At 31.5% G+C, this 13,177-nt stretch overlaps 1 protein-coding gene across 1 annotated transcript; it reads right to left on the bottom strand.

Moving 5' to 3' along the window:
- Nucleotides 1-5,050: 5,050 nt before the first annotated feature.
- LOC129885952 (GDSL esterase/lipase At5g37690) lies at nucleotides 5,051-7,431 on the bottom strand. The gene is made up of 6 exons (XM_055960450.1): nucleotides 7,090-7,431; nucleotides 6,647-6,774; nucleotides 6,419-6,545; nucleotides 6,146-6,258; nucleotides 5,754-6,003; nucleotides 5,051-5,462 (listed from the first exon to the last, which is right to left on the bottom strand). The coding sequence occupies exons 1-6, from the start codon at nucleotides 7,325-7,327 to the stop codon at nucleotides 5,215-5,217; spliced, it is 1,104 nt and encodes a 367-aa protein (XP_055816425.1). The 5' UTR covers nucleotides 7,328-7,431; the 3' UTR covers nucleotides 5,051-5,214.
- Between the last annotated feature and the right edge of the window lie 5,746 nt (nucleotides 7,432-13,177).

The following is a 13,177-nucleotide window of genomic DNA, read 5'->3' as shown; positions in this document are numbered from 1 at the left end:
ATAAACTAATAATCTCGATAAATAAATATTTTTTTTTAAATTTCAAATATATTTATTTATAAAGGTTTTAGCGTAGCTAGAAAAAGATGAGTAAAAGGGGGAAAATAGAAAAGTGGAAATTGGAATTAGTCCGGGTATAATTAATGCTTCTTGAATTATATATGACGTATATCAACACCTTTTTATAATTCATGCAGTACATAGTATCTGAAATGTAAGCTAATTTAGTTTCTGAACGAAGTTATGATTTTAAGATTTCCTTTTATCCTTGCTGCCAGGGGCGGAACCAGAATATTTGATAAGGAGGTTCAAGAAAATTAAAAAATAAGGGACTGGATGAAAAAAGTAAAAAATGTTTTATTGCCGAGAATCGAACCCACGACCACAAGCTCAATCTCAAGCACCTTATCCACTAATCCACAATCTCCATTTGTTAAGGGGATGCAAAAATAATATTTGTACATCAATAAACAAATTTGCAATATATATATAGTGCAATTTTCCGACGAAGGGGGTTCGGTCGCCACCCCTCGCACCCCTGTAGTTCCGCCCCTGCTTGCTGCTGAACATTTTCCCCTTCATACATTTCTGTTTTTTTCGATATTTCAATTGTTGAAATTGTTTATCTATCTTCAGAAGGTAGAAATAAGATTGTGTATATATCGTTTTCTTCAACCACACTTATATAATTATACTGAATATGTTATTGTTGTTCGTTTTCTATTTTTATTAGGTATGAAATTGAGCTGAACTGTTCTTATCGATTATGAAGTTGAAAATTACCTAGAGTATCTTTTCATCTTCTTAACTATCATGTCAATAATCTAATGTAAAAATTTATCGATTCGATATTTACACCAAGCCAAAATAGATATTCCAGGAAATTACACATGTCAAGTCCCACAACTCAAAATGTGTGCCTATTTCTTCAATACTTTTCTATGTAAAAGGAGAAAAATTACTTGTTCCGCATATACGAAATTTATCATTTATAAATTTGTTTCTTATTTCTTTATTTTTTTGGTTGGCATCTTCCAAATTAGGTTCGATATGAATATCATAAGATATGTTAGCTTTCTTTGAAGACTTTTTAATTCTGAACATTTCAACACAAGACATTTTTAAAATTGCATCAAAGTTGGCTTGAGCAAAATTTCAGTTCCTTGATATCGCATCAACTTTATAAATTCAATACAGAGTCATCCTAATCTTCTCTATATTATTTCAATTTTATCAAATGTCCCTGAATGGACAAAATCTTAGGTTTGAAAGTGAGAATTACTTATCACATGAGCAACTCCTTCTTATTACAACTTCATAAATTCATTTAGTGTTTAACCGTAATTTATTTACACACACATATTAGTGTTTATAAACGTTCTTTGCACGTTACTCCCTATCAATTATCATTAAAAAAAGAACTCTGATAACTAATTTGGAGTCCCATCCCGATACCTAATTCGGGACTCGACCTCGACACCCGACACCTGAATCGAAAATCTACTTTTGAACCAAGACTTGATCCTAACTCCAGACCCATTTTCCGATCCAACACTTGTTCCACGACTCTGACCGAGGACCCGATCCCCACTTTGGACATAGGACTTGACTCTAGATTTTAATTCGGTACCCGACTTTCGAATCTGATCCCGACACTCGATCTGACTTTCGAATTGAGATCTGATTCCGACATTTGATCCCGATGATCGATTGAGGACCCACTCAAATACTTGACTTGGGACCCTACTTCGACTCTCGATCTGAAATCCGACTCCGACATCCGGCACGAAACCCCACACTAACACCTAACTCGAGACCCAAACCTGACACCGCAGAATTTTACCTCGATTTTTGACTCTAGATCTGATAATCAAATTGAGATTCGACCCCAATCTGACCCGGGATCTAGGAGTTGGGTCTTGAATCATCTTGAATTTAGAAAAAAAAGTTAATGACGATAGGTTGTATCTCATTGAATTGTTGATTGAACATTGTCTTAATTGAAAGATTCTATAATATATAAAATTATCATTTACTATTTTTCTACAATTGACAAAATTGTCATTTATTATTTTGTTTAAATAATTATTATTTAATTATTATTCAAATATGTAGAACGTTGAAATTAATTAAAGTTATAACTATTAAATATTTACTCGTTGAGGATATAAAAATCGTTTAATATTTAATGGATAATTTGATCATTGAAATAGATTTAATGTTAAGCTCCTAGTTTTAATAGGATAATATCATGCTTTTATAATAATATAGATATGTATATATATATATTCTAATTTTTAACTATTAATATAAACTGTTTGTTATGGATTAAAATACTAAATGTGGATAAGTATTTAACTACCGTAATTTAAGAGATTCATATAAGAAAAAATTGTTAAAAGAGTAGTTTTTAATAAATAATTATTGATTTTAGCGATATTTTTTATTTATTACCATTTATAGAAATATATACTAATACTATGATAAATCCGCACTATGTATTAAAAGTGAATTATACATGTAATATAAATGTATTGTAAGTGTTTTAAAATTGTCAAAACTCATCGGTGGCCCCTCAAAGTTGGCACCAACACCTAAACAAGAAGATGTTCATTTTAGACACATAATGTAAGGGTTTGATGTGTCATGTTGACACTTTTTACATAGCTGACACCTCACGTGTTTTCCACCTACCTGAGGCGCGTAGAAGCTATTTTTTCATCTGATGTGGCATCAAACAAGGCCTATAATGGTAATATCTCTCCCATCTATGTATTTATACCCTTTCTTCTTCAATTTTGCCCTAATTCTTAGCTTCTTTCTCTGATTTGGGGAAAAAATCAGTTTTCTCTCTTGTTCTTTGGTTTCGACCTTCTCCTACACTTCCATGTCGAGCTTCTCCAACTCTTCCATGGCCTCTTTGGATGAATGTCGATATTGTAAATATGGTAATGAAGCACTATTAAAGACTTCTTGGATCCAACTAAATTTGGTTCATAGATTTTTTACTTGTAAACTTTCAAAGGTAAAGTAATTCTTTATTTTTCTTAAAGTCAATTATATAGTTAATTGTGGGCTTCTAATTCCCAAAAAAGCAACCAACAAATGCATAAATAAACTAAGCATAAAAAGAGAGAAAAAAAAACTAATTTTCCATTGATGTGTATTCTTCTTCTTCAGCAAGATAAACCTTCACAACATCTCTCATATCTTCAACTTCATTACACCCACCAAGGAACTCAATGAGCTTCTTGGGCTCATCATCAGCAAGATCATCGGTAAATGAGATTTCTTCCGAAGTAGCAACACGGGTAAATTTCGTGAAAAGTTTAATAAAACGGCGGTGACAAGTGTACAACGATTTATTAATGGAAGCAACAACTATAGAGGCTGGATTTTTAGCAAGGAATTTCTTTCGGCTATGGCGGAGATGGCTAGGGAGATTCCTCCGATTCTTGATGGACTTTGTTGGAGTTCTCTTGATGATTTTAGACACCATTTTCCTTCTTCTCTGGACAAAAATGCAATCTCCAACACCTGATTTCAACCTTTAAACCTGCAAATTGGCAACATAAACTAACATAACAGTTAGTACTAACTAAAAATTGAATAAAAATCAAGAAAGATTGAACCTTCATATTCTTACCTAGGTTTTGATCTGTGAACTGAAGAAGAGAAATGGGTTTTTGGAACTGAAGAAGAGAAAAGGTGCTGGAGTTGAAAGATCAACTTTTAGCCTTTAAATTTGGAGCCAAATATAACGTGTAAAGAATAATGAGTTGGCATGATATAATTGGTCAACTAATCCATGTGGACGAAATTGTAATACACGCTCTTGACTCCAACTTCAGATTATTTAAAAAATGTCAACATGACACATCAGACCCTTACATTAGGTGTCTAAAATGAACATCTTCAGGTTTAGGTGTCTACGTGAAAGTTGGTGCCAACTTTGAGGGGCCATCGATGGTTTTTGCCTTTTAAAATTATATTATGTTTGCTTAGTAAAAAATTCACAATGTATTATAATTGTATTAAAATATGTGACAAATGTATTACCTATCAATAAAATTTGTATTATAGGTATTTTATAAATTATTTTTTATAATATGTATTAAAAACTCTATTATAAATATATTATAAGTATTTAGCAAAAATAAAAATATTATTATTATAAATAGTAAATATTTTTCTAATATAGTATATCTATGTAAGTTTTCCTTCGGCTAAACATATATGAGATCCATCTAAATCCTAATGGGCTGTAACTAAAGCCAAGCCCAAAGCCCATCAGAAAACCCTAGCTATTGATCCTATAAATAGTTAGATCTACCAACATAATAATTCAATATTCATTTTAGATTCTGCTTCAATTTTCTTCAATTTTGTTTACTTTTTTCTGTTTTTAATTTTGATAGATTTATTCTTTGATTGCATTTACTATGATTTTCTCTGTTTCGATTAATAACAACTGAGAAAATTCGAAAAAAATGCTAAATTAATTTTAATTTTTTGTACTTATGGACACGCAGATTTCAATATTTTTTTCATGAATTTATGCGTTTTCTCGTAGGTTCAACATTTTTTTTAAAAAATAAATTTGATTTTGCTCAGTGATGATTGATTTTGCTTTAACCACACTGAGATAAAGAAATTTGATGAAGATTTGGATATGACCCATTTGGATTTTTTGCTGAAGATTGTTTACTCAATTTTTATTAATGCTTTGTTAAAAAGCTTTATGATTCTTTTTTATCCAATTTATTTTGGTGAAAAGATGAAAGCTTTTTTCAGAGAAAATTGAAAATGAGTGGGGATTTATTTATTTATAATTCTTCAGCTTAAAATCTTTGATTGGGTCAGTCAATTTCTTTATTAAATTTCTCATGTGGAAAAACCTTGGCCCTTATCTGAGAGCAAATAAATAACCCGTTGATTTTTTATCTTTTGGTTATATTGTTATTAATCTTGATATTAATAATAATTATTTCAAGTTATAGCACATTGATAATTTGGACAAATTTAATTTAAAATAATTTAGATCGGAGCTATTTGTGGGGTAGTTATTTGTAGATTTATAATAGAATAAATAACAATTGCAACATAAATTGAATAATAATTCGTAAAGTAATCACTCTTTGGTGTCGTATCTTTTTAGAATTAATCATACGTTTGTAATGCATCGTATGCTATTTTTCCTCGGAAGTTTGATTTCTATGTTTTCCTCGAAAGAAACTTTCGAGGGAAAGTTGCTGGTGCCGGTGCGGGTGCAGAGCTAGAGGTTTGATGGAATAATGTGTTGAAAATTTCATCTGCTAGTACTGCATTTGCTGCATCTGTTGGATGAAATGCATCCCAAAATACATATTCTGTTCGATTCTTGCATAGATTTGAATTTGGCAAACATAATCCTCCAACACTTGTGTCTACATTGCAACATGATGTATTTGATATCTTGAAACCTAAAAACAAAAAAAATTATATTCAAAATTCTAGAATAAATAACCCAAGGTAAAGAATAAGAATGTAGTGAGGAAGATATTATTGAGACATGTTAATAAGTTTTAATTTATTTGATTTCAATTTTGATATCGAATAATTGATGAAAAAAAGGAGTAAGTGCCCTATAAGCTTTTCCTATCTAAGTATAGTCAGAAAGAAACTTGCTTACACCTTATTTTATATGGAAAGAATTTTTGTCCTTAAAGAATATAAGTTGTTTAAGCAAAAACTAGAGGGAAAAAAACAGTTACCATAAGCTGTGGGATTCTCAATCAAGTCTAGAACAATTGGATAAGTATCTGCAAATGCTATTTGTGCATATGGGAGATGTTTATTCAGAGTGGCAACCAATTTTTCCACTTTTGAGTTGAATTCTTGTACCCATAGATTAACTTGTTTCAAGCATATTCCTCTTGTGGATTTCACCCTTTGTGAAGGAATGCAACCTAGTGGTCCAAGTCCATGAAACACCATCTTTCTTGCTCCAAGTTGATGAAGATTCTAAAATTCAAGAAAATGAAAGAAAAATCAAATTGAGAGGTCATCTGCTTTGACGTATCCAAATTTTGTATAACTTATAGAATGTTTAGTTTTCAATATAGAATCTCGCATAACTAATAATATTGAACTTTGCATAACTTACGGTGAATTGTTCGCCTAAGGTTGAGGTTAGAAGTTCTACGAATTCGTCGTGTGTGTATTGTTGCCCAGCAGCTAAGAAGGGTTGCAAGAAGTTATTGACATAGTCATTGCTACCTGAAAAGATTATAACAACTTGATATCAGAACAATAAAAATATTTTGTTATTGATAGATACTTTACTACGATAAGAAAAGAAAAAATGCTTATCTAACACGAATACATATGACAGTATCTTAAGAGATTCTTGAGCAACATAATTAATGCACACACATACCCATTCCAATAAAGTAGACAGCTTGATTAACATGTTTTTCTGCAGCCTCTTGTCCAATTTTAGCCTTGATTGCTTCTTTTGTCTTCTCAAAGCTCTTTATTTGATCATCAAATGTCATTCTTTGAATCTGTAATTTTGTGCCCATAACAAATTTAGAATCAATTGTAAATGAAATTAATTAGAAAATTTAGATATTTTTTTTTAAAAATAAATTGAAATAATTATTACAAAATAAAGTCCAGTATCATTGAGAATTCCAGCTCCACCAGATGCATAATTAACCCCTTTCAAGATTGCATCATCATTTGGTGCTAAAGAAAGATATGGGGGTGGTGATTGAACCCCAAGTTTTGCAGCTGCAAGTTGAAGAGAAAAATAGGTTAAAATCAGCCCATATACGACAATTCGTCGATATAATGTTAGACGCCTCTCAAAATTTTCTATTTTTTTTAAAGTAGTTCGTTTATGATACGTTTGTTGTGATCTTCAAAAATGTTTCCAGGTAGGTGTCGAATCCTCTAAAAATAGTGAATTTTGATGGATTCAACACGGATGCATTTGAAAAATTCAAGCAACATAGATGATAACCCGACTCGACTATTTCCAACATGAAAATATGAGAAAATGATCAAGTTTACTCAAGATTATGTAGCAAATTTCATAGAAATTACATATGATATCACCAATAGTCCTTCCATTAGTGAATCTACCAGTAGCTCTTCCACCTTCATAATCAATTCCATAAAATGGAAAATTAGATTTGGCTAAAGATTGCAAATAATTGTTGTTCCCAACTTCAGTCAATGAGTCACCAAATACATATGTAACAACTTGCTCTCCAGCTGAACCCACAGACACAACAGTTCCAATAATCAAGAATCCAAGAATTACTTGACCTAAATTCACCATTTTGAACAACTCGAAAAGAGCTAGTTCTCACTTACAGAAAGTAGAGCAATTAATTTTGAGTGACTGGATACCCTGAGATAGTACTTGAGAAATGTTGCAATTGATTGTGAGAATTTATAATAAGTGTGTAGTGAATTTAATTTGCATAGCTTTTTTTTTTGTTTATGTCATGTACTTCAAGTTTAGTCATAGTAGGTGATGGATTTGATTTTTATCCTTGTTAATGGAGAATCTTGGAATTTTGAGTGTTAAGTTTAAAAAGTTTAGTTTGTTGGTAGTTAGGAGTTTCTTCTTAATGGTTGAAAATTTTCTTGCATTTGGCCAACTGAATTAGATAATTACATATATTTGTTTTTGCTTTAATTTGGATTTAGGCAGGATTAAGAAAAAGGTCTCAACTTCTTAGACTATGATGGTACCATCAATCTATATACCAAAAAAATAATTGTACCATCACTACATTTGAAATATTCCACGTGGCATATACACGATAAAAAAATGATGATATGGCGATGACATGTCATTCTTTGGTGTCAAAAATTTGATTATATGGGAATTTATATTTTATGACATATAGTTTAGTGACTTTACTGGTACACGAATTATTATGAGACATTAGGGGTAGTTTGGGTAGGGCGGATGCAGTAAGAGGCTAGGGTGTTCACCTAAACATCCTGGACAAAAAATTATAGTGTATATTTAGGTTAAATTTTCTGTGTTCATGTGTGTGTATATATATATATATATATATATATATATTATCTTTTGAACACCCTGAACATATATTACACTACTAGGGGTGGGCGTTCAGTTCAATTTTGCTAAAATTTGGTTCGGTTCTTCAGTGTTCGGTTTTGAAAAAGTGCGCACCATATTTCAAACCAAACTAGATCGGTTCGGTTCGATTTTTTCAACTTCGATTCGATTTATTTCGGTGTTTTAAAACAATTTTTTGGTGTAAAAATTCTTGTGTTTATTTATTATTTTGCAGTTTTCTTCTTGCATAATTCCTAAAAGAACCAACAGGGAAAAAAGGAACAACAACAAGAAAACGTTAAGCAAGAAATCAACAGGGAAAAAAAGAAATCAAGAATTACCACCTTAGCTGCAAAAATTAATCAACACCTTAGCTTTTGTCACGCTCCCAGATGGTACCCTAGGCGTGACCGACACTCAGAAGCCATTACTGGCTCCCAAGTGAACCACTTGGCCTGATCACACATTCATTGATTCAGCGGAAGACTTAGTTTAAGAGAAAAACAAATCTTAGTGGGCTAACTCAATCATCAATCTCCATCATTCAAATCAAAAACATAGTTTGAAAGAAAACTAATCAAGAGTTAAAAACATCAAAATAAATCCATCACTATCTAGTCTATGAAACCTCTATATCTACTACCTAAATGGAGCCAATGACAAGTTCATGGCTACCTCAAAAAAACTACTCATAAGCAATGGAAAGAATGAATATGATCCCTCCGAAGGCAAGAAGGTCTCACCACTATCAGAAAAGAAATAGATCTTCAACGAAGCGCCTGTTGATGATCTCTAACACCTGTCTCTGCATCATAAAATGATGCAGGCCCAAATGAACGTCAGTACGTGGAATGTACAAGTATGTAATATGGCAGAATAAAATAACAATACATCAAAGGTACCCAAAATGGAATGAAACTCACCCAACTCAGTATGATATGCAAGTATAAAATATAACAATACTTTAAGAAGGACTCAGTAATATGCAACTTGTTCAAAACATGTCATATACTTTCATGCACAATTTGGGTGACTCTCTTAACCGACAACAATCCCACCACCTATAAGTAGGTGATGCACAACGAACCGACGTCGTTGCCACATCCGTCCAATATTTTCCAATGTAAAGGACAAATATACCAATCTGGATCCACCAATCAATCAAGTCCTATCTTTTCAGGACAATAAAATAGAAAAACATCCAACTTTAATGGTTCAATCCTCTCCTACGCTGGCTACGTAGTTATTGAATTTTACTCTCGCTCAATTCGGTGCTCGATACTGCTCTCAAAACTCAAAATGCTCATGCAATTTAAACAAATCAGTTCAATCAAAACTTTTGACTAGTCTCATTAGACTCCCATCGAAACTCAATTTCATCTCAATCATTATGCTATTTCAAATCAACTCAATCAAATCCCCTCATTGAGACTAAATACTCAACTCTTTTAAATCTCTTTAAAACATGTAATTTCGACTCAAAATAATGCATAGCGAAATCATGATCAAAATGGTTAAAATTCTTAAAGACTCTTTCAATTCAACTCTCACTCGATTCATGCTCAAATCATCAATTTCTTTCAGAAATATATTTTTGAAAATCAATCACAACTCGTTAAAACTTTGTCTCAAAACCATCATTTATGCTCAATATATCCATGTTCAAAATAATGAAAAAATCAACTTATGTGAAAACTCAAACTCTTATACAATCAATGCTCAAAATCAAATATAATATTCAATTAGGGTTCATGTGAATGAAGACATGAACATGCATCCAAATCAAATACTCAACCCATGAACAACATCAATACGTATTTTAAATATGTACAAGGAACCCAAATGACAATAGATAACTCAAGAATTAAATTCACGGAACTCGAAAATTCCAACTCAACTTAACTTGAATCATTAAAGATGAAGGGGCACGTGGACGAACTTGGTCCAACATTGTGTTAGCCTTACATACCTGAATTTTAGGAGTTATTGGATAAAAGTGTTGGGCTTGGAGCCTTGTAGCTTGAAGTTGATAAACCAATCTATAGATTTGTGAAGGAGATCTTAGACTTAGAGTATTTAGATCTCCCAATATTGGAGAAATCTCTTTCTTGAAGTTCTTGATCTTTGAGAGAAGGAGAATTTGAGATTTTGAGAGTATCTCTAAGTATAAGAATATTATTAGGTTGAAAGATTGAAAAAAAATACCTTTTAATAAATTCCGTCGGCAATTTCGGCGAGCTCGAGGTCTCCTTACCGACCTATTCGGTGAGTTGTCAAATGGTGTTTTAGCTCGCCCAATCCAACATTTTCTGAAGGATTTTGGGCATTATTTGGCGAGTTAGGTCGTGGTTCGCTGAACTATTCGGCGAGTCGCCAAATTGGTTGGTGAGCTCGCTGAATTGTCCTATAAGGATGTGCTTCGATAAAACGATCATAACTTTCTACTCCAAGCTCCAAATAAGGTAAAATCAGTGGCGTTGGAAAGAGGAATCAAAGAACTTTAATTTGATGGGTTATGGGACATCTAATTCTTTATATTCTAGGAGATATGATTGTTTGAAGTTGACCCTTAGATGGACTCATTCGAAAACTTAACCGATAGAAATTCTTTGTACTTGGCTTGGATTTAGGGATCCCTTAGACCCTAAATCACATCTAATACCCTACAAATATTTAGAAATTTATCTTAACTCATATATAAAATTACAAGTCATTCAGTCCGAGTCTACACGCATATGAAAAATGGTTCGAGTCTTGGCGAAAAAAATTTGGGGTGTTACAGCTTCACCAAACTACTTATTAGTGACCGAAGAGTCACTGTGTGTTATTAAGTTTAGTACGAAGAATTACCAAGAAATCAATAGAGAGAAAAATTAGAATTACGAATAAAAATTAAAATATTTTGAGTCAAAAATATATAAGTAATATAATTTAAAATATTATTTTAAATTTATTTAATAAAATTTCGGTTCTTCGGTGCACCATGATTTCATGACCCTTACACTGAAGAATCGAAGTCCGAAGTTTCCGTAAAAAAGAACAGACACCAAACCAAAAAACAGAAGAATCGACACCGAAAAACCGAATTAGTTCGGTTCAGTTAGATTTTTCGATATTTAGATTCAGTTATTTTTTCGAACATCTTGAGTGAAAATACTGGATCCACCAATGGTTTTGGTGATAGGATAAGAGATAATTAGTAGACATTCTTCTAGAATTTTGATTTAGTTAGATGAGGTAGAAGAGAAATGAGCCAAAATTTTAGAAGCAAAATCCTATTCATATTTTCCAGATTTTTATGCTTTTGCAGTTTTGTTTTAGGCAGAGGATCGAATTGTTGAATTCTTATATTGTGATATCATCTTATCTAAAGTTTAATTGTTAAAAAAATATATGTTTTTATTTAATTAACTATATCTTCAACACATTTTGTTGCGTGTAAGCTTAATTCTATTTCATCAAATATAAAGTATGTTTCTTTTATATTAGTGCCAGTAAAACTTGAACCCAAAACCTTTATTTGTTTAGATTAATGTGTTGAAGTGTTCTATATCAGTTCATTAAAAACTTAAATTGTTAAAGAGGATATAGGACTATTTGTTTCATTGTTTCATTATATTATATCTTCCATACAAATGTATTTTCCTTTTTCTATTAAGTAAATAATTTAATTTATGACCAAAGAAAGAAATTAATGTAGCATTTGAAAAGTTCTAGATGATGGAAAAAGAACTTCAGACATCTAATTTGAAATCCAGATGGAGAAAGGGAGGGGGGGGGGGGGATTGGGGCGTAGGGGTCTTTTCTTCTTATTTCTTAATCCTTTTAATATTTGTTGTATTGGACTTAGAAAACTATTTTTCTCACTTAATCGTTGGAATTCAAAAAAATGCATAAATAGACACTCAAATTTAGCTTTAACGAGAAAATAAACACTCTAACTTTGAGATTGCAAATCTAAACATCTCAACATGATCTCAATCGACAGTTAAACACTTCAACTCGTCCTCACTGTGTCTCATGAATACTTGATGTTGATGAGACAGATAAATTTATGTGTCTAAATGATCATTTATAAGTTGGAGTTTCAATTGACACATGGAGACAAGTTGGATGTCTAAATATGCTTATTCAAAATTAAAATATTTGTTTATCAGTTAATACCAAATTTAAATACTATATATTTATGTATTATCTCATTTAAAAATTATTCAACATGCCTATCAAATCCACTTTTCTCCTGGGCATAGGAAAAGAAGATGGTCAATATCTTCTCAACTCGTTGAATTGTCATACCAAAAGAATAATTGTGGAATTTGCATGGAAATATCACCAAAATCAGACATTGACTATGTGTTTAATTAATTTGTATACAATTATATCTTGACTAGTCTTCATTAATTGCCAAAAAAAAATTTTGGGTATTTCTTGCATCTAATTTTCTAAGAGATGTATATAAAATTAATACACAAGAGATTTTTGAAGGAACATTTTTGTCTATTTAATTTCAAAATTATATAAAAAGAGAAAGTAGCATCTCTGGTCTCACCCAAAACTCCTAACATACCTGTCACGTCTAGTCTTGCCAATTAGAGTGTGGACATGATAATATGAAAGCCCGAAATTGCAGAGCGAAAAACTTTATTAGGTTTTCGTAAAGTCAAGAATTGAGTGAATTTGTTTAATAGCATATTAATGAAATGAATTTTGAGTCTAACTCAACCTAAAAACTATCTCAAAAGATAAAGAACGTCCAAAATCATATAATAAGATAAATTGTCGTTCCTCGAATAATAATGCGCGAACAATAAAATACACATTCAATAGGTACTACGACTTCAATTGCAATGAAACAAATATTATGTTCTTTATTAGATGATTTGATTTAAACGTGAAAAAATCCAATATCGAGTTGATTGAAAAATAATATTTCAAAATTGGGAAAATCTCTGCCACAAAAATATGACTCCAAAAGTAGCTAACAATTGCGAGTTGTGACATGTTTTTCTTTTTTCTTTGTGTTCAATATCTTTATTCGAATCTAATTAAATTTAGATTTTCGCATTATATGGTTTATTTGTGGAGACGGTGCTT

This window comes from Solanum dulcamara, chromosome 1 (assembly GCF_947179165.1).
Source record: "Solanum dulcamara chromosome 1, daSolDulc1.2, whole genome shotgun sequence".
Lineage (NCBI taxonomy): Eukaryota > Viridiplantae > Streptophyta > Magnoliopsida > Solanales > Solanaceae > Solanum > Solanum dulcamara.
Note: the sequence above shows the minus strand (reverse complement) of the source record. Positions and strands in the feature narration are given on the sequence as shown.